Source organism: Chiloscyllium plagiosum, chromosome 42 (assembly GCF_004010195.1).
Source record: "Chiloscyllium plagiosum isolate BGI_BamShark_2017 chromosome 42, ASM401019v2, whole genome shotgun sequence".
Taxonomy (NCBI): Eukaryota; Metazoa; Chordata; class Chondrichthyes; order Orectolobiformes; family Hemiscylliidae; genus Chiloscyllium; species Chiloscyllium plagiosum.
This window is the reverse complement of record NC_057751.1, coordinates 4,929,042-4,949,666: the sequence shown is the minus strand read 5'-3', so window position 1 is coordinate 4,949,666 and position 20,625 is coordinate 4,929,042. Positions and strand designations below refer to the sequence as shown.

The 20,625-nt window shown below is 49.9% G+C and overlaps 1 protein-coding gene across 1 annotated transcript in view; it reads right to left on the bottom strand.

Annotated features, from left to right (window-relative positions):
* Positions 1-6: 6 nt before the first annotated feature.
* The window catches only part of LOC122543041 (lysyl oxidase homolog 2-like), a 58,290-nt gene continuing 37,671 nt past the window's right edge, over positions 7-20,625 (bottom strand). Inside the window, exons 6-11 of the mRNA XM_043681232.1 lie at positions 18,266-18,449; positions 16,439-16,587; positions 15,280-15,447; positions 11,382-11,547; positions 10,035-10,278; positions 7-220 (exon numbers count right to left, since the gene is read on the bottom strand). Coding sequence (XP_043537167.1) covers positions 34-220; positions 10,035-10,278; positions 11,382-11,547; positions 15,280-15,447; positions 16,439-16,587; positions 18,266-18,449 — 1,098 coding nt within the window. The 3' untranslated portion in view covers positions 7-33. The remainder of the gene's footprint in view (positions 221-10,034; positions 10,279-11,381; positions 11,548-15,279; positions 15,448-16,438; positions 16,588-18,265; positions 18,450-20,625) is intronic.

The window sequence follows — 20,625 nt, the reverse complement described above, 5'->3', positions numbered from 1 at the left end:
TGTGGCATCACCGAAGACGCTTCGAAAAACCCTTCATTTAGTGTGCTCCCATTGCCAGAAGAGCTGCGGGAGAGGAAATCCTGGGAGAGGGTGGAGTACAGTACCTGAGTCACACTGAGTATCCTCGAGACAGAAACTGGCCTTGTGTCCCTCAGCAACCCGTGTTCCATTCAGCATCAGGAGATCGTAAGTGGTGAACACCTCCATGCTGTGGTAGTGCCTACAAGGTGGGCAGAAGGTCAAGAAAATCACTCAAGCATCCCAGTCTCTATCATACATCATCTTGCCAACGTACAAAGTTAAGGGTGATCCAATCAAAGTAATCACGGTATTAACAGGCAGCGATAAACAGGGGAGATAAAATGATTTCCACTGGCTGGGGATTCGAGAGTTAGAGGACACAGTATGAGAATGAGAGCCAGGCTGTTCAGGAGAGATGTCAGGAAGCACTTCTACACACAAAGGGTGGGAGATATTTGGAACTCTCTTCCACAGACGGCAGTAGATGCTGGATCAGTTGGGAATTTTAAATTGTGAGACAAATACATTTTTGTCAAACAAAACTATGAAGGGAAACGGGTCAAAGGCAGGTTTGTGGAGTTAGGCCACAGACCAAGCCATGATCTTATTGAATGGCCTCCTCCTGTTCCTATGTTCCCTTAAATCTGCAAATCCCAGTGGATTTGTTCATCCCCCTGAGCAATAGGAGTGATGCAGCAACAGACAAAAATTGAGTTTTAGTTACAGATGCTGGAAAGCTGATCTGCACGGGAACAGTGATACTTAAGGCCCTGTCTGTTCCTATGATTAGCTGGAAACATGAGCTGTGCTTTGAACTCCGCCTCTCTCTTTCTCTTGAGCACAGCCTATGCCAACTCCACTCGGCACTGATTAAACCTAGACTCCTTGGATGGCCTGGTCGTTTTACAAAGAGGGTTGACTAGGTCTGAGACAGCAGCTCCCAAGGACTGGCCTGCCTATCATGGTTTGAGTAACATGCTGTAAGGGGTAGCTCTCTGTCAGCACAGGCTGTAATCTTTGCATCTTTCGGGCAGTTGCTGGCCCAAGATGATTTGCTGTGCCTAGATAGAGAAAGCTAGCCAATGTCAGACACAGAAGATGCTGCTTCCAGTTGGCCCAGAGCCCCACCTCCTGAGCCAAAGCTTCAGCACAGCTGTCATCACCAGAACTAATTCTAGACCCAAGGCAGCAGCAGAGCCAACACGGGTTGACAAGACCCAACCAGCTCGGTCCCAATCAGCAACCCCAGGAAAACCGTTTCCACAAGGAAGTGTGGAGGGGAGGCTCTATCCAGCCATCAGCGAGTACCCTCCAGTTTCCTCAATGTGTGGGTTCTTCAAGGGCTCCAGCTTGGAGTGAGACCAAACAAACCTGCAGATGCTGGAATCCAAGGTGGACAAGCAGGAGGCTGGAAGACCACAGCAAGCCAGGCAGCAGCAGGAGGTGGAGAAGTCAACATTTCAGGTGCAAACCCTTCTTTGAGTGACTCCATTCCAGTCTCCCACAAATCTGTGCCATTGTTTCGTGAAACAAAACTGCATGAAACTCAATGTTTGGACAAGTTCTCTTGACCCGTCAATTGAAGTGACCTAATGTTTGAACGTACAAAATAGGAGACGTGTACCATCTGCCCTTCAAACCATCTGTGTCACCCAGTCAGGTTGTGGCTGATCTGGATGTGTTCACAACTCCACCTTTCCAGCTCCCCCACCCACACTCTGTCTCCCCCGCCTCACCAGAATCAATGCAACACTGCTTCAAACTGTCTTCCGAGACGGGGACTTGCAAACCTCCCTCATCTCTGTCGTGAAATGACCACCCCAGCCTCTGAAACAGAGTCCCCATCTTCTGGACTCCGGGAAGCGTCATTTCCATATCCACCTTGTCAAGACTGTCCTACACGTCAATGGCACACCCTCATAGTCGGAAACTCCAGTAGAAACAAGCCCAGGCTGTCCCCATAGAAGGGGGTTGGTGGGGAGTTTCAAAATCTGGAGCAGGTTGGGTAGTGCAGCTGGAGAGAAGCTGCCCCTCCCACACTTCTGTAAGGAACAACAGGTGCATGGATGTGCCCATGAAGCAAGGAGGATGGGAGAAAAAACTTTCTCACTCAGTGAATATTTCACATCTAGAATGGACTGTCTGGAAATGCGGCCGAGGTAGGTTTATTTTCTCTTTTTTTAAAGTTTCTCTTTCTTCTCATTGCAAGAGGTCTGTCAGGCACGGATGATGAACTCAGGGCATGTATGGGAAGATGATACTGGGAGAGAGCTATTGGAGAAACATGGCTGAGGGAGGGATAGGATTGACAGCTCAATGTTCCAGGGGTTTAGGAGTGATTGGAAGGATAGAAAAGGAGGCGAGAGAGGACGGTGAGTGCATGTTTGATTTGGGAAAACATTATTACTGTAGAGGGGATATTTCTGGGGGATTGTCCAGTGAAGCTACATGGGTGGAACTCAGAAATAAGAAAGGGAGAATCACTATTGGGATTATCCTATAGGCCACCCAATGGTCAGTGGGAAACTGAGGAACAAATATGTGGAGAGATCTCAGATATAATAACATTAAAATAAGTAAGAATAATAGCATTATTTTAGCAGGGGATGATACCTTGGAGGCAGGTTTAATGGAAGTATACAATAGATGGTCATTTGGACAGAGATAGTGTGCAGGAGTATGGAGGTGGGGGGAAGGCAGATTGGGGTGAGGGAAAAGACAGATGTAGGCTTGATGGGCTGAGTTGCCTCATTCTGTACCGGAATAACCCTGCGATTCTGTGACGTGTTTGCGTCAAACTGAATTGCGTGCAGTATTTCCTCATTGTCATTCCTCCACAATAAGTTCGGACTGAGAGAGGAATAGGGAGACGCTTTCATCTGAAGGTCAGTTGTTCATCGGAAGGTGCGGATCTCTGAAACTGAAGGAAGTTCAAAGTGGAAGGAAGCACTCTCCCAGATCAGGGAACATGAGATTGATCTCATCTCACAGCCTGACCAAGTGTGGGGAGTAGTTGGGATCTAATATTTGCTCTGACTCAATGTAGGAACACAAGTGGAGCATAAATTTTCAAATGAACCTGCTGGACATCTAACCTTCAGAGAGGAAGGGAAATCCAGGTCTGGAGCTCCATGTGGAAGTGAAGCAGGGGGTGGATGGGGCTTTGCTTGGTGACTGAGCTGAAACACCTCGCAGTAGCACATTGAGACACTGCACAGAGTTTGATGGTTTCAGCTCAGCAAGCTGGGAGGGAGTGCATGCTTATAAGGGTACACTCACATTCAAGGTCTGTGCTTCAGTCTCACTCAGCACCAGAGCTCAATTCCCAACAGAAGGGGAGAGACGGGAATGTGGAATACAGTACATAAAGGCAGGATCCGAGGGAATGACAGGGTAGGCTTAAAGGGGTCAAATGCCTGTGGCTCCTGTTTGATTCACTTCAGATGGAAGATGTGAAATGCTCACTCAGTCACTGAGGGCCCAAGAGGATTGGAGGGGCTTCCTCATGAGAAGCTGTTTGCAGTGTCGTTCCTGAGAGAAATGGGGTTCTCATTGAGAAGATGTCACATGGAGATGGAGATGTCAACTCACAAGGCAGGGGGACAGAGCCTGTGTCTTGTCAATGTGAGTGGAGTGTGGCCAAACTCTTGGCTTTTGATGTTGGAGGTAGTTGGTTCCTGTCCCTGGTTTTATGGAGGGGACCAGGGATTTTCAGCTTCACGGCGATGAATTTCAAAGTGCTGAATCGAGCTGAGAGATCCACAGGCAATATTTCCAAGTTGAGTCTCCAACAGTGAAAGCTGGATATGTAATTTTCATAGTGGATTCAGGTTCAAGGCTAGGCAGAGCTAGAGGGGATTAGTGGGGGGTAGTCAGGGGGTTAGAGTAAAGGAGGGCTAGCATAGGCGGTGGGGAGTGAAGTACAGTAGAGTTTGAGGATGTGAAAAGTTTGAGTAAGACACCTTCCTCCTTCATGAACCTCCCCTCCTTAGGAGGAGCCCTGCCTGAAACACAAAACGCCACTTGTCCGGCACAGGCTAGGCTCCTCTGTCTCCCTCTTCCCTACCTCACTCCCCGCTGCTGCCTACACTAGCCCTCCTTCATTCTAACCCCCTCTATATCCCCTGTGGCTCTGCCTAGCCTCGAACCTACCACTGACTGGGGGTAGATCACAGGCAAGCGCGAATGCATCCTTTCAGCCATGTTGGCTCAGACTTAACATTTCCATCCTGCATGCAATTTGCAAAATACACCTTTTGTCACACTCACACACACTCACACACACTCACACAGGTCTTCCCTGCAGATCCCACTGCACGAGTCAAGGCTGGTTAAAAGGCTGACTGGAGATTCAACTCACAGCCTCCTGTCTCCCAGAGAACACACACCGCTAACCCTGAACTCCTGCTCTCTGAGCTATTCACACTGACAGGCAGGTAACTTCCTATTGGCTCATACTTAGCTTAATTTGGGGTGGCACGGTGGCTCAGTGGTTAGCACTGCTGCCTCACAGCACCAGGAACCCAGGTTCGATTCCAGCCTTGGGTGACTGACTGTGTGGAGTTTGCACATTCTCCCCGTGTCTGTGTGGGTTTCCTCAGGGTGCTCCGGTTTCCTCCCACAGTCCAAAGATGTGCAGGTTTGGGTGAATTGGTCATGCTAAACTGCCCGAAGGCCCTGTTTCCATGCTGCAGGGAATCCAACCTTAACATTCCCATTCTGCACAGCATCTTTCAAACCTCAGCATGTGTCTTACTCTGCCATGAAAGATTAATCACAAAGCCTCAGGTTTTGGAGGTAGAGCTTGAGTATTTTGCACTTGGTGGTCCACATTTCAGGTTCACGATCACCATCTGAATTCTACTTCCTCCTCAGTACATTATACAAACTGCATCTGTGAAAAACAGGGAGGAAGCCACTTGATGCCAGGATGATGTGGAGATGCCAAAGTAGGCAGGCCGATGGTGATCCGAATGGCAATAGATTGGAGATCTGGGTGTTATTGGGCAGATGGCTAAAAGGATGCACATTCACCTCCCAAGGATATGCTGTAGGCTTTCATAGTGACAGGACTTGAGTAAGGGGGCAGGGATGTCTTGTTGCTGTTGTACTGGGGATTGGTGAGACCATCCCTGGAATATGCAGTTTCAACTTCTGTAACTGAGGGAGGGTGTGCTATGAAGGAAGGACAGTGGTCATTCACCAGGCTGACCTCTGAATTGGACTGATGTCTCAAGGGAGGCTGGAACACTTCTGATTCTACTCATAGGAGTTTAAGTGACTAAGGAGGGAAATCTTATAAACACCTCTAAAAATCAATTAGTATTAGACAGGTGGATGCAGGAGACAAGAAGCAAGGGGCATCAGTTAAGTATAAGATCTGTTAGGTTTCTTCACCAAAGAGTGGAGAGCCTGTGATATTTTCTACCACCACAAGGGGCTGACATCAAAACACTGAATGTTCACAAGAAAGAAAGAGGTGTTTGGGGAGAAAGGGAGTAAAAGGAGAAAGCAGGAACAGGGGACTGAGTTGGATGAGCAGCCATGATTCACAATGAATGGCAGCACAGGTTCAAAGGGTGAAATGGCCTCATTGTGCTCTTATTTTCTCTGTGTTTTTCAAATACATCATCACCAATTCAACATAAAATCACAACATGGTAAAGGAGCAAATTGATGTAGTAGGAGTGCACTGGGCCCCTAACTCACAGTCTGCAACCTGTGCGTTCTCATTAACATCACAAACGGGCACATAGTGAACAACAGCTGATGTCAGGTTCTCAGCCTCTGTCCTTTGACCCTGATGGCCACAGTTCAAACCACCATCCTCTTCAGAACCGAGTCCCATTGCTCCCAGACAGGCTGGTTTTGAACAAGATGATGCACCACTTGACTGCGAGTGAACATGGTCAGCTCTTTCTGGAGGCGAATGGAACACTGCATGGTTCACCCTGGGATTCACTGTTTCAGTGCTCCTCAAACCTTCTGGAACAACCAGACTTTGGAAAATTCCATCAGCACTTGGGGGTGTGTTGTCAGACTCGACACAAAGGCCCAGGTTATTGAAGGCAGAGCAGGGAAGGTTGTGACTCTCGAGTCAGGAGCAGGGATGCTGTCCAGCAACACAACATGCAGCTGTCAGCACCAAAGTCCAGGCTGGCATATACTGTGCAATGAGGGAGTGCTACTCTGTCAGGGGTGCTGTCTATTCTGGCAGCAAAAGACGCCATTTGGGAAGATGGGCACACGGAGCTATCCCCACTATACTTCGTCCTTTATCATCCTCGCTGAGTGGATAATATGGAGAGGTTCAGTTAACAACCAGAATTATTGTTTGGTATCTGAGTTTTTTTCCCAGATGCTGCCTGCCGGACCTGCTGGGTGTTTCCAGAAGCTCCTGTTAGTATTCTATGTTGTTCCAGTCATATGGCTGGTCTCCAGCATCACCTTATTTGGAATGTTTTATAATTACCTCTCTGCCTCCTTTGATTGGATTAGAGTTCAGCCCTTTGTTTGTTATTCAGCTGTTGACACTTTACACAGACCGTCGAACACCCTTGGTCACCTGCAGAGAATTATTATTTGATCACATCATTGGTGTGATCTTCTGATATCTCTGCCCTGGATCTCTCTATCCATAAATACTGGGGTCTGTGTGCTTCCCTCTCACTTCACCTGACCAAGGGGCGATGCACTGAAAGCTGGTAATCTGAAAAGGTTGGAAAGGCATCAACAGGCATGGGGAGAAACAGGGACTATGACACTGAAACAGAGGACCAAGCCAAGTTCTGTAAGAAAGGCAGAACCAAAAAGGGCCTCCTGATCCTCAGCATTTCTATGACTTGATGAAATACGTCAGATCCTGAGGAGTCTACATTAGAGTGGTGCTGGAAAAGCACAGCAGGTCAGGCAGCATCCGAGGAGCAGGAGAATTGACGTTTCAGGCAAAAGCCCTTAACTTTGTACACCCCAGTCCAACACCAGCATCTCCAAATCACTCTAATGTAGACTCTGATCTCCAGCATCTGCAGTCCTCACTTTCGCCCAGATCCTGAGGAGGCTTCACACAGCGGGTGTTGAAAGGATGGGAGTCAAACTCCAATGAGGGGAGACGGTTTAAAAATGGAGGGATAGGCGGGGTGGGGGACTCCCAAGTCAGGCAGAGGTATGGAAGAAGGTTTCTGTCTCAGACAGTCCTGGGTCTTTGGAACTCTCTTCTGCAGAGGGAGGGTCATCAAATATTTTCAAGGCGGAAATAAATAGGTACATAGCTGACGAGGGAATCTAAGGTGAGTAGGGAAGGTTGGTAGGGAAGGTGGCAGACTTGGGGACCACAATCACAACAGTCACAATCTTACTGAATGGTGCAGCAGACTTGAACGGCTGCATGGCCTACTGCTGAAAGTAAATGCCAACATTTGAGTTTGTGACTGAAATAGAAAGACAATAACCAGTTTACTGCATGACTGACCCTCATACTTCCAAGGATCCCCTCCCCAACATGTGCAGACAGACTAATACTCGGGTCTGGTTGTGACACAGGGTTCTGCTGCTAGGTGGGCAAGGCTGGGGGTAGGGAATGCTGGATGACGAGAGATATTGAGCCTCCGGTCAAGAAAAAGAAGGAAGCACATGTCAGGGACAGGAGTACACAGGGAAGTAAGAGTATAGTTATAAGGGAAGTCAGGAGGGGCAAAGGGAACATGAGATAGCTTTGGCAAACAGGGTTGAGAATCAAAAGAGATTCAACAAATATATTAAGGGCAAAAGAGTAACTAGGGAGAGAATTGGGCCCCTTAAAGATCAGCAAAGCCACATGTGTGTGGAACTGCAAGAGGCGGATGAGATACGAAATGACTATTTTGCTTCAGTGTTTACGATAGACAAGGAAATGGAAGTGAGAGAACTTGGAGAAATAAATAGTGATATTTTGAAAAGTGTCCATATTTCAGGGGACATGGCGCTAGACGTATTTAAGCTGATAACGGTGGATAATTTCTTGGGTATCTGATCAGGTGGAACCAGGACCTTGGTGGGAGGGTTGGCAAGAGATTGCTGGGCCTCTTGCTGAGATATTTGTATCATTAATAGCCATGAATGAGGTGCAAGAAGACTGGAAGTTGGCTAATGTGGTGCCATTATTTAAGAAAGATGGTAAGGAAAAGCCAAGGAACTATAGACCGGTGAGCCTGACATCGGTGGTGGTCAAGTTGTTGAATGGAATCCTGAGCGACAGGATGTACATGTATTTGGAAAGGCAAGGACTGATTAGGGATAGTCAACATGTGCGTGGGAAATCATGTCTCACAAACTTGATAGTGTTTTTTGAAGAAGTAACAAAGAGGATTGATGAAAGCAGAATGGTGGACATTGTCTATATGAATTTCAATAAGGTATTTGACAAAGCTCCCCCATGGGAGACTGGTTAGCAAGGTCAGAGCACATGGAATACAGGGAGAACTAGCCACTTGGATACAGAATTGGCTTGAAGGTAGAAGACAGAGGGTGGTGGTGGAGGGTTGTTTCAGACTGGAGGTCTAAGACCAATGGAGCGCCATAAGAATCTGTGCTGGGTCCTCTACTTTTCATCATTTATATAAATGATTTGGATGTGAGCATAAGAGGTAAGTTTGCAGATGACACCAAAATTGGAGGTGTAGTGGACAGCAAACAGGGTTACCTCAGATTACAACAGGATCTTGATCAGATGGGTCAATGGGTCAAGGAGTGGCAGATGGAGTTTAATTCAGATAAATGCGAGGTGCTGCATTTCGGAAAGGCAGATCAGGGCAGGAGTTAGACACTTAATGGTAAGGTCTGAGCGAGTGTTGCTGAACAAAGAGACCTTGGAGTGCAGGTTCTTAGCTCCTTGAAAGCAGGTCGATAGGATAGTGAAGGAGGAGTTTGGTATGCTTTCCTTTATTGGTCAGAGTATTGAGTACAGGAGTTGGGAGGTCATGTTGCGGCTGTACAGGACATTGGTTCGGACACTTTTGGAATATTGCGTGCAATTCTGGTCTCTCTGCTGTAGGAAAGGTGTTGTTAAACTTGAAAGGGTTCAGAAAAGATGTTGCTGGCGTTGGAGGTTTTGGACGATACAGAGAGGCTGAACAGGCTGGGGCTGTTTTCCCTGGAGCGTCTGAGGCTGAGGGGTGATGTTATAAAGGTTCATAAAATCATGAGGGGCATGGATAGGATGAATAGACAAGGTCCTTTCCCTGGGGCCGGGGAGTCCAGAACTAGAGGGCACAGGTTTAGGATGAGAGGGGAGAGATATAAAAGGGACCTAAAGGGCAACGTTTTCACACAGAGGGTGGTGCATGCATAGATTGAACTGCCAGTGGAAGTGATGGAGGCTGCGACAATTACAACTTTTAAAAGGCATCTAGATGAGTATATAATTAGGAAGGGTTTAGAGGGATATGGGCCAAATGCTGGCAAATAGTACTAGATTAATTTAGGATACCTGGTTAGGATGGGTGAGTTGGACCAAAGGCCCTGTTACCCTGCTGTACGTCTCTATGACTGTATGACTCGATGTCCCATGGAGAAAGACATGACAGGGAAACACAGGCAATGTGATTTGGTGTTCTCAAACCAAATTCCAATCAGCTCCTGTGGACAGGGTGTGGCCACATAGGGAGATCAAGGGGACTGCTTCCCATCCCATGAAACCTCAGCACTGCTTCACCGTGACACAATATTTCTGCCAATGTCACTTCAGCACAACACATTTTCAGTTGGGTTGCTTTGGACCGAACTGTCATCTCTCCAGTTGGCTCCCTGCACAACCTCGAAAGCAGTGCTTTGGATCTCTCTCTACCTGTAGTGTCAGTGGTGTGGTTCGGTCCCTGACAGAGCAGAAGCTGCAGTCCCCAGCACAGAGAGAGAGAGAGAGAGAGAGAGAGAGAGAGGTGTGTGTGTGTGTGTGTGTGTGTGTGTTGGAATTAATGATGGTTGCTGCACTAGCAGGGCTGCATTCTCATCAGGGTGATGACAGGACACACTGTTACCTGTGACACTCATGCCAGATCCACGCGTGGCGACCAGCCTTGGGCCTGAAGTCGGCCTCCCCGTTGTTGTGGATTTGGGAGGAGAATCTCAGCAGCCGGCGAAAGCTGGTCAGAGGTGGCAATCCGACCGCTGAGCTTGACAGACAGTTCTCTTCCATGGCACAGGCCAGCATGGACAGAGGCCGATTCTCCAGGTACGTGGTCTCTTCAACTACCCGCGGGTTCAGAACCAGGTCGGAAGCAGCTGGGAACAAGAGTGCACAAGGGTTACTGTCAACTAAGGCTTGTCAACCCCAGAGCCCACTCCATCCAGCTCCATCTACTCCCACTGGTCTGGGACCAGCACACCCATCCACACAAACCCACCTGAGTCCTCTCAAGGGAGACAGGCAGGAGGCTGGAAGAACACAGCAAGCCAGGCAGCAGCAGGAGGTGGAGAAGACAACATTTCAGATCCTTAAGAAAGGTTACACTCAAAACATTGGCTTCTCCACCTCCTGATACTGTGTTCCTCCAGCCTCTTCCTTGTGGACCTTGGATTCCAGCATCTGCGGTTTTTGTTTTAGTCTCCGAGTCCTCCTGAAGCCCTGGCCAATCATTCTCACTCACTCTAACTCCTCACACAGAGTGCCAGTCAGAACGTACTGTGTGAACATTAGCTGCTCAGTCCCACTGAGGACAGTGGAGATCTTGAGCTGGCCAAAGAAGCTTCTGCACCAGCTTTCTTTATTAACACCTCATTCTGTCCACTATCCCCCTCCAGATCCCTTTTCCCCACTCTTCACTCTCCCTCCATCTCCCCTTCCAGGTCTCCCTCACCCCTTCAATCTCACACTTGCCCCCTCCCCTCCATTTGCCTCTCTCCTCTGCATCCCTTTCTCAATCTCTGCCCTAGTTCTCCATCAACTCCAACTTGCCCCTTCTGTTTCACCTTCTCTCCTCCACCCTACATTCTCCCTGCACCCCTTCCCCCTCCCTTATCCTCATTCCTCTCGTTCCCCTTCACACTTTCCCCAACCATTCTGCCAACCATTGCCTCCTGCCCTTCCCTTCACCTCCCTTTGCTCTTGTCCCCCCCTTGTCTCCTTCATTTCTCTCTCCCAATTATCCCTTCCCCAGCTGTGTCGAAGCCTCCCTATTGCCACCTCTCTTCAACTCACTCTCTGGTCCACATTCTCTCCTCCCCTCCTAAATCCCCATCACCCACTCTCCTTTCCTGTTCCCTGTGCCACCCACATGTCTCCACCTTTCCTGCTCTCTCAGGAGGCTGACCGGGGTTCAGGAGGAAGGGGAGAGAATGCTTTGTGCAGCTGTTGGTTCCGGGGAACAGGAGAGAGCTGGACTTACCTTCTGTGCACGAGATACCAGCAGCAAACTGTCCCCCTCCATTGGGGCAATCGAGCTCCTCCCCATGGTGAAGACACTGGAAAAGGGACATCTCCGTGCCTGAACATTTCACACCACTCATCACCACTTCATCAGCTGACGGATCCCCTCCCCAGAACCAGGTCTCCTGAAGGAAAACACCAACTCATCAGCCTGAGGGAAAAACACAGGCGAGACCTCTGATCTGAGCTGGAGCATGGCAACTCCAGCACGGCTAATACCTGAACACAGCCAGAATGGAGCAATCTCCTTTCCACCACTTCTCCTCAGCAGGATTACACTGTTTCATACCAAGACTGATCCCTTTCTGCAATAAGTTCGCCATCTACTTTGTCCAGTTCTCTACCCCGAAACCCTCCAATCCCCTTTGATAACTATCCTGACCTCCATTAAGATAGCAACCTGGTCTCTCTCTCTCTCTCTCTCTCTGGTAGCACTCTGGTCTGTCCATCACTGTCTCAGTCTCCCTCCCTCCCTCAATCCTCACCCATCACAATCCCCATTCAGAACACAATCTCCTCTGTCTATCACTGTCTCAGTCTCCCTCCCTCCCTCAATCACAATCCCCATTCAGAACACAATCCCCTCTGTCCATCCCTGTCTCAGTCTCCCTCCCTCAATCCTCACCCATCGCAATCCCCATTCAGTACACAATCTCCTCTGTGCACCTCTTGTTCGGATCCTGCCAACGCAGCCTCCTTGGTTATTTTCCCTCTCACCGAGAGAGAAGAAATATTGATCCTCCTTCACGAAAGCCTTAAATTATTCTGCACCAATATTCCACAGATATCAATGGAGATCTTTGCTGTCTTGCCAATTCTAGCCAAGCTTTTATCACAGAACTACCGAGCGCCCTCAGATTGTGAGTCCCACATTCTCACCACTCTCTGTGGGAGAACGTCCTGAATTCCCCAATGGAACGCTGTCTGCCATGTATACCTGAGTGTTTGGCCTCACCATAACAGTATACAGTCTCCCCTTGGTCATCTGAAAGATCCCTCTCAGTTACTGCGAAATTGAGGTATTTTGAGACAAAGAAATGGAATGCATCCTGTCCAAGACTTTGAAGAACTGAGAAATTCCAACACCGTCCCCGAGACCCTCGCTAACTGCATATTTTCCATTGCCTCTTTAGATTCGGGAGAGCAGACGTGCGCGTGATTATACAAACATAAGTGGAGATACTTCAAGCAATGAGGAGACTGAAGTGACAGCCTGAAAAATCATGGCACAGGTCAAATATAGGAAAATCCAACAGCTGGTTCCCCAATTTGTTCGAGGTTTCAGGATATCCAGGTGAAGAGGAGATCCCTCTGGGGAGCAAAGTGGCCAAAATGTCTGAGTGGAACCTGAAGACATGGCTGAAGTTTGAAATGAGTACTTTGCATGTGTATTCACTGTGGAGAAGGATGATCTGAGTCAATAATTCGGGAACAGGGCCTTGATACACTTAAACAAATGAGCATGGAGAGGGGACAGGTCCTGGTGGTCTCAGCAACCTTGTAAATGGATCTACCCCACGCTGCTGTCAGACGCCAGGGGCTCCAACATTCATTTCCAAAGTCTGTCTGGCCGCATTGGAGGGATGTCAGAGGACTGGATGCCAGCTAACATGGTACCATTATTCAAGAGAGGTACCAGGGATAAACCAGGAAACGATAGGCCTGTCAGTCTAACAACTGTGGCTGGGAGACCATCAGGAAACATTGAGGACAGGCAATGATTCTCCAAGGGGAGTCAGCATGGCTTGGTCAGGGGGAGCTCAGGTCTCACAGACTGTACTTTTTGAGGAAGTTACTGGGTGTGTAGCTGAGGGTCGTGCAGTCGATGCCTATATAGACCTCTTTCCGAAGTCTCACATGGCAGGCTGCTTAAAAACTGGGATCAGGGGGAGCTCAGGTCTCACAGACTGTACTTTTTGAGGAAGTTACTGGGTGTGTAGCTGAGGGTCGTGCAGTCGATGCCTATATAGGCCTCAGTCAGGCTCTTTCCGAAGTCTCACATGGCAGGCTGCTTAAAAACTGGGATCCAGGGCAGTTTGGAAAATGGGATCCAAAAGAGGCTCTGTGATGGGAAGCAGAGGGTGATGGTTGAAAGGTGTTTTGGAGATTGAAAGCCTGGGTCCAGTGGCATTCCACAGGATTTGGCGCTGGGTCTCTTGCTGTTTGTAGTGTACACTGACGACAGAGACGTGAATGTATGCGCTATGATCTGTACCATTGCAAGAAAAGGGAAAATGGAAGGTGGGGGAAATAGTGAGGTGGAAAGACTAGACTGCAGGATGATGTAGATGGGGCTCAACAGTGGCAAATGAAATGTCATCCTGAAAAGTGTGAGCTCATGTGTTCTCTTGGAAGGATTGTGCCGAGGATCAGAGGGACCTTGGTGTTAATGTTCACAGATCCTTCCAGGCAGCAGGACCGGTGGCTCAGATGGTTCAGAGGCAGATGGGATATTGGCCTTTATTAGCAGGGAGGTTATGATGGAGCTGTGTATAATGTCAATTAGACCACAGTGGGAGCACTGTATGCGTTTCTGGTCACCACACTGCAGGAAGTCTGTAACTGCCCTCTACACAGTGCAGAGGAGAATCACGGGATATTTCCCAGGATGGAAGAACTGAGCTATGAAGAGGAATTGGATCAGCTGCGATTCTTCTCCTCAGAACAGAGGAAACTGGGCTGGGGGGACCTGACTGAGGTGTTCACAATTCAAGGGCATAGATAGGGGTGACAGGAGAAGGATCAGGAACAAGGGGACACTAATGGAATATCAAAGCAGAGGTGATAGCCTGCTGATATTATCACAAAACTATAAACAACTCATGTTCTGGGCACATGGGCTCAAATTCTATCACAGCAGATGGTGTTTCAGTTTGATTTGATTTCAGTTTCAAAAAGCATTTTGGAATGAGGAGTCTAGTGATGACCATGAAACCATTGTCAATTGTTGGAAAACCCCATCTGGTTCGCTGAAGTCCTTTATGGAAGGAAACTGCTGTGGCCTGGTCTGGCCTACGTGTGACTCCAGACCCACAGCAAGGTGGCTGACTTTTAACTGCCCCCTGGGCAAGTAGGGATGGACAATAATCGCTGGCCCAGTCAGTGATGAGTGAATAAAATAAAAACAACAGTAGATTGAGAGGGGATTGGGTGAAATTTGTTTTCACCCAGGGAGTGGTATGTATCTGGAACTGAAAGGCTGGTCAAGACAGGAACTCAAGGTACTTAAGATGTATTGGGATGAGCATCTGGGAATACCATCACATACAGGGCTACGGATCAAGTCCAGGAAAATGGGAGTCAGATCGATGGATGGTCAAGGGCCAGTGCTGACACGATGGACCAAAGAGCCTCTTTCTGTGCTGTGAAACAGGAACGTCTCTATCCTCACATCTGGGTGTTCCCCATGGGGCTGGTACCAAAATGCAGCCTGTTCTGGAAGGGGAGATGGTGGGGCACAGTGGAAATGGCACTAGAATGGAAAGCTCACCTCAATAATGCTGACTGTGACAACTATTAACGCTTGCTGTACAAGTGCACCTGCCAGACTGATGGCCTTTAGTCAAGGGAATCTGTGGTTCTTGCCTGGTGTGGCCGAGATGGGACTCCAGACCCACAGCAGTGTTGTTGATCCTTAAGTGCCCTCTGAAGTGGCCAAGCAAGACACTAAGCTCAGGGGCAAATAGGAATGTGGCTGTTACTGTGGAACAATAAAGCTAAGTTCCACTGCTGGCCATTGTCAGGTGGAGGGTCAGTCCTAATTCAACAGCACGACGAGTTGGAGATGATGCCCTGGCTGAGGTATGAGCAGGGATACAGAGTTCGGAATCTCGCCTTTGGAAGCTGCTGACTTGTACCTGAACTGCATGGTCAGCAAATCCCAAGCCCAGCTGCCTGCACACCACCATTGCTTCCATCAGACCCCAGTTGCTGTTGCAAACAGTGCCCCATCGCTGCCTGCCGTTCCTCTTCATCAGCACCTCGACACGTCCTTCAAACGGAGTACGTCCTCCGACCAGGCGGATCTACACACGGGATGATACCGGAACAGGGGAATGAGCGAGAACTAAACATACAGCCTCAACCATCACCCTCAACATTTCTAACACAACCCTGCTTTACCCTGGAATACCCTGCTGCAGGCCATCCCGGTGGTTTGTGGGTCATGTTTGTTCTCAGTGTTGGTAAGCCCAGCCCTTTGTCCCCATCCCTCGAGAAAACGGTCAGGTCGCCACATCATACCAAGCCATGGGGCTACTCTCTCATGGCTGGAGGGAACATTGTAGTGGGGGTGGTGAGAAAGTGGGGGAAGAGAAGGGAGTGGAGTTTGAGAGAGAGAGAGAGCGAGCACGGGAGAGAGTGAGAGAGAGAGAAATGGGGAGGGGGAAATGGGTGGGGGAATTGGGAGAGAAGGGCTCAGATTCCCCCGGCAGGGATAGAGCTGACCAGACACTGAACAAAAAGAAGTCCTCACATCCTATTACTCATTTTTACCTTGTCTTCCAATGTTCAAACCAGAAACACTAATTCTCTCTCTCTCTCTCTCTCTCTCTCCCCGTCTCTCCCTCTTTCTCTCTCCAGAATCCCCTCCCCTCTCTTTCTCTGAATCCTCCTTGTTCACCTCCCCGCACTTCTCTTTCTCTCTCTCTCCAGAATCCTGGCCCCCTCTCTCCCTAGAATCCTCTCTATTTCTTTCTCTCTATGGAATCTACTCTCTCCATCTCTGGAATCCTCTCTCCAGAATCCTTTTCCTCACTCTCTCTCTGCAGAATGCCTCCCTCTCTCCAGAATCCCCCCTTTCTCTCTCTCTCTCTCTCTCCAGAATCCTTGGCACCCCTGTCTGTACTCCTCTCCTGAATGCCCTCCATCTCTCAATGCCCATGAATGAATCTACTCCTGAAGACAAAGCTAATGTCCAGCTGCAGTGCCAGGGTCTGGGGTGTTGTTGGCGTGTGATGTGCCAGTGCCCGGCCTGGGGGGTGCGGGTGGGCCTGTAGTTAAGGTGAAGGTACTGACCTGTTGCTTGAAGCCCATGTCAGGGGTGTTACAGCGAACTGCAGCATCTTCATCATGGCCACACAGCTGCTCCTGGTTAGACTGGCAGGCCGTGAGGGAATTCTCAAAGCCTGTGCACGAGACCTGGTTCATGTGGGTCATGCCAATGCCTGTGACAAAACACAATCAGAGGAGCTAGTGAGGGGCCACCTAAGGGAAGGGTAACAGTGAACATAGACTTGGCGACACACAGGATGCTGCCATGCCGACACAGACCAGTGCACTCACCCTCCATCTCTCCCACAACAACTGACTGTCCATCCAAAGTGAAATTGTGACAAATCCAGACTCTGGTGCTTTTGGTTGGGAATACAATACTCATCTTTTCCAATCTCCTCTCGATAAAGGACGGGAGAATGTGAGAAAGTTGCAGTTGGGCCACATGGCTAACGTAGCTTCCATGACCAACAGGAGCTGGTGTAACAGTGTCTGGCCCAAAGGGAGTGACACCCTGCCAATACACCATAACAGCTCCAAACAAAGCCCACTGCATGATGGCAATCTCAGATCCAGACACCATTATGGATTCTTCTTTGTTTCTCGGACAGCTGAACAGCTTGCAAGGACCTTCCAAACACACAATCGCCCTCATCCCAAACAAGGGGCAAGGGCAACAGATACATGGGAACACCACCGCCTGCAAGTTCCCCTCCCAGCCCCTCACCATCCTGACTTGGAAATATATTGCTGTTCCTTTACTGTCACTGGGTCAGAATCCTGGAATTCCCTCCCTAAGGGTATTGTGGGTCAACCCACAGCACATGGACTGCAGTTCAAGAAGGCAGCTCACCCCGACCTTCTCAAGGGGCAACTAGGGACAGGCAGGAAGTGCTGGGCCCAGCCAGTGACACCCACATCCCAGGATCAGAGAATTGCTGCAGTGTGGAAGCAGGCCATTCAGCCCATTGAGTGTGCACCAACCTCCCCCGAAGAGCATCTACCCAGACCCAGACTCCTAACCCTCTCACCAGAACCCTGCATTTGCCATGATTAACCCGATGCATCCCGAGACACTATGGGCAGTTTAGCATGGACAATTGATCTAACCTGCACATCTTTAGGCTGTGGGAGGAAGCACCCAGAGGAAACCCCTGCAGACACAGGGAGAATGGGCAAATTCCATGCAGACAGTGGCCTGAGGCTGGAATCGAACCCGGGTCCCTGGCGCTGTGAGGCAGCGGTGCGAACCACTGAGCCACCATGTCCTGTGAAGGGATAGCAACAAACCTGCCCCCTGTATTTCCCACGTAATGACCATGGTAGCGACGCCAAGAGGAACACTCTGAATTCAGCTTCCTGTCTCTGCGTACGATCTCCCTCAGGTCTGGCTTGAGGATAGGCAGAGGGATGGGAAAACAGCAACAGAAACCCAGACAGAGGGGGGGGTCAGAACTGAGGCGGGGGGGGTGGTGGGAAAAGAGGGTCAGGGAGCCGCTGAGGTCACAAAATAAAGGGCCCATTGGGTCGGTACTGGTCAACAACAATGGCTTACTCTGCTATTCCCATCTCCCAGCACTTGGCCCACAGTCTGACCATCACAAGTTCACATCTGAATATGTCCGCGATGTGATGGGGGTTCCTGCCTCTGCCACCTTCACAGGCAGGGAGTTCCAGATTCCTCTGGATGAGAAAGGTTTCCCTCACATCCCCTCGAAACCTCCTGCCCCTTCCCTTCAATCTCTGCCCCCCTCGGTCACTGTCCGCTGCAGCAAGGGGGAATCTTCCTTTCTGCCTCCCCTGGGTATCCCCCGGGTATCTCGGTCATATTCCGGGCCGGCAAATCCTCACCTTTGCCCATTCTGGCTCCGGTCAGAGCCTCCTTGGCGGTGCCGAATCCCAGCTCTCGACAGGCGACACTGGCTGCCAACAGATTCCAGCGGTCATCACAGACTGTCCCCCACTGTCCATTCTTCATCACCTCCACTCTGCCCTCTCCGATCTTCGCTCCTCCCCGCAGCCGGATCAGAGGCCTCTGTGGTGACAAAAGGAGCAGTTCGTTCCACTCGACACACAGAGGGAGGGGGGCATCACTGCTGGGAGAACGCGCAGAAGAGAATCGCGCGGACACTCACAAACAGAGGTGGGGAGGGCAGCTTAATGGGAACAAGCGCAAAGCTCTTGGCGAGAGCTGGTATGGGAGCGATGGGCTGAATGGTCCACCGTTGCACGCACGTGTAGACACACACACACACTCTCTCTCTCTCTCTCTCCCCCAGAACCCTGTCATGACCTGCGTCCCGCAGGGTATCGACCTCTCCCTCACTGTGTTGGAAAGCTGCTTTCCCCTCCTCTCCTCTCCCTTCCCCTCAGTGTCTTGGCCAGGCAGAGGATCCCATGTCCTGGTCACCAGCATCAGTGCAGCAGGGGTACACGGTGGGAGATTCCACTTGGGAATAATGCAATCCTCTGCATCCAGATCTTTCTTCATCTTATTAACGACGTTCAAAACTCACAAACCCTTGGTCTCAACATTCTGGCTTTACTGAGGAAACGTCTCACCATCGTTTCATCTTACCACAAAGCTGCAAGATCATGTGGCATCCATCCCTGTAACCGAGTTCTTTATGAGGGTATAGGTTTAGGGTGAGAGGGGAAAGATATAAAAGAGACCGAAGGGGCAACTTTTTCACACCGATGGTGGTACGTGTATGAAATGAGCTGCCAGAGGATGTGGTGGACCTGGTACAATTGCAGCATTTAAGAGGCATTTGGATGGGTATATGAATAGGAAGGGTTTGGGGGGATATGGGCCGGGTGCTGGCATGTGGGACGAGATTAATTTAGGATATCTGGTCAGCATGGACAAGTTGGACCGAAGGGTCTGTTTCAGTGATGTACATCTCTATGGCTTTGTGACACATCGGGCCTCACCCTGGATGTGACAAAACCCTCAGCTTGGACTGCACAGGACACTGATTTGGCCACTGTTGGAATATTGTGTGCAATTCTGGTCTCCTCCCTATCGGAAAGATGTTGTGAAACTTGAAAGGGTTCAGAAAAGATTTATAAGGATGTTGCCAGGGTTGGAGGATCTGAGCTAGAGGGAGAGGCTGAACAGGCTGGGGCTGTTTTCCCTGGAGATTTGGAATGAGCTGCCAGAGGAAGTGGTGGAGGCTGGTACAATTGCAACATTTAAGAGGCATTTGGATGGGTATATGAATGGGAAGGGTTTGGAGGGATATGGGCTGGGTGCTGGCAGGTGGGACTAGATTGGGTTGGGATATCTGGTCAGCATGGATGGGTTGGACTGAAGGGTCTGTTTCCATGCTGTACATCTCTATGACTCTATGAACAGTAGGCCATCAGCGCACAGCAAGATCCCACAGATGGCAATGCCATGACAAGGTGCATTTGGTTTGTGAGGCGTCACTATTGACTGTGTGGGGGGGTTAAATGACAATTGCCTTGGTCGAGAGGAACTGAGTGGGGGGAGGAGGTATGGGGAGATAGGCGTGAGGGGAGAGGTGTGTCTATGTCCGTCCGACAGGGGAGTCAGCTCCACTGACACTGCAGCACCCCCTTCTCTGTCAGATTGGCTTCACTCAGTCACGACAGCCCTTGGGGCTGGTCATTCAACCCATCAGATCCGTGCTGGCCCTGAGAATGAGTACTAGACCAGGTGCCTTCCTCCAGTCTGGGCTCACCTGGAACATGGGCTGGAGTTCAGGTGGGATGTTGGGAAGCAAGTTCAGGGAGCAGGGAGGGTGGTGGCTCTGACAGACTGGACCAGTCCCATCGTCTGAACATGTTCACTGTGTCCTCAGGTTCCCTGGGCATCAGCATGGGCTACCCATTCCTGATCGTGGCCACCAGGTGGCTCAGGGAGATGCTATAGGGGACTGGACCTGGGAGGTGTGATTCCCCTGGTTGCCGAGCAACACGGAATCGCTGTGGACCACACTCTTCCTCAAGGGTCCACCCACGAAGTCACCAGAGGCAGGGGGAACTCCACCTCCCCCTCTCCACAAACGGGGCAAAGTCAGGCAGCATTCACAACAGCAACAACCTGCATTGCCATAGCACCTTCAACATTCCAACGTGCTTCACAGGAGGACACAGCTCAGACTGTGTGACACCTAGCAACACGAACAGACAAACATCAGGGAGGTGGGTTGGCGGCGTGGAGGGGGGGGGGGGGTGTTCGGGAG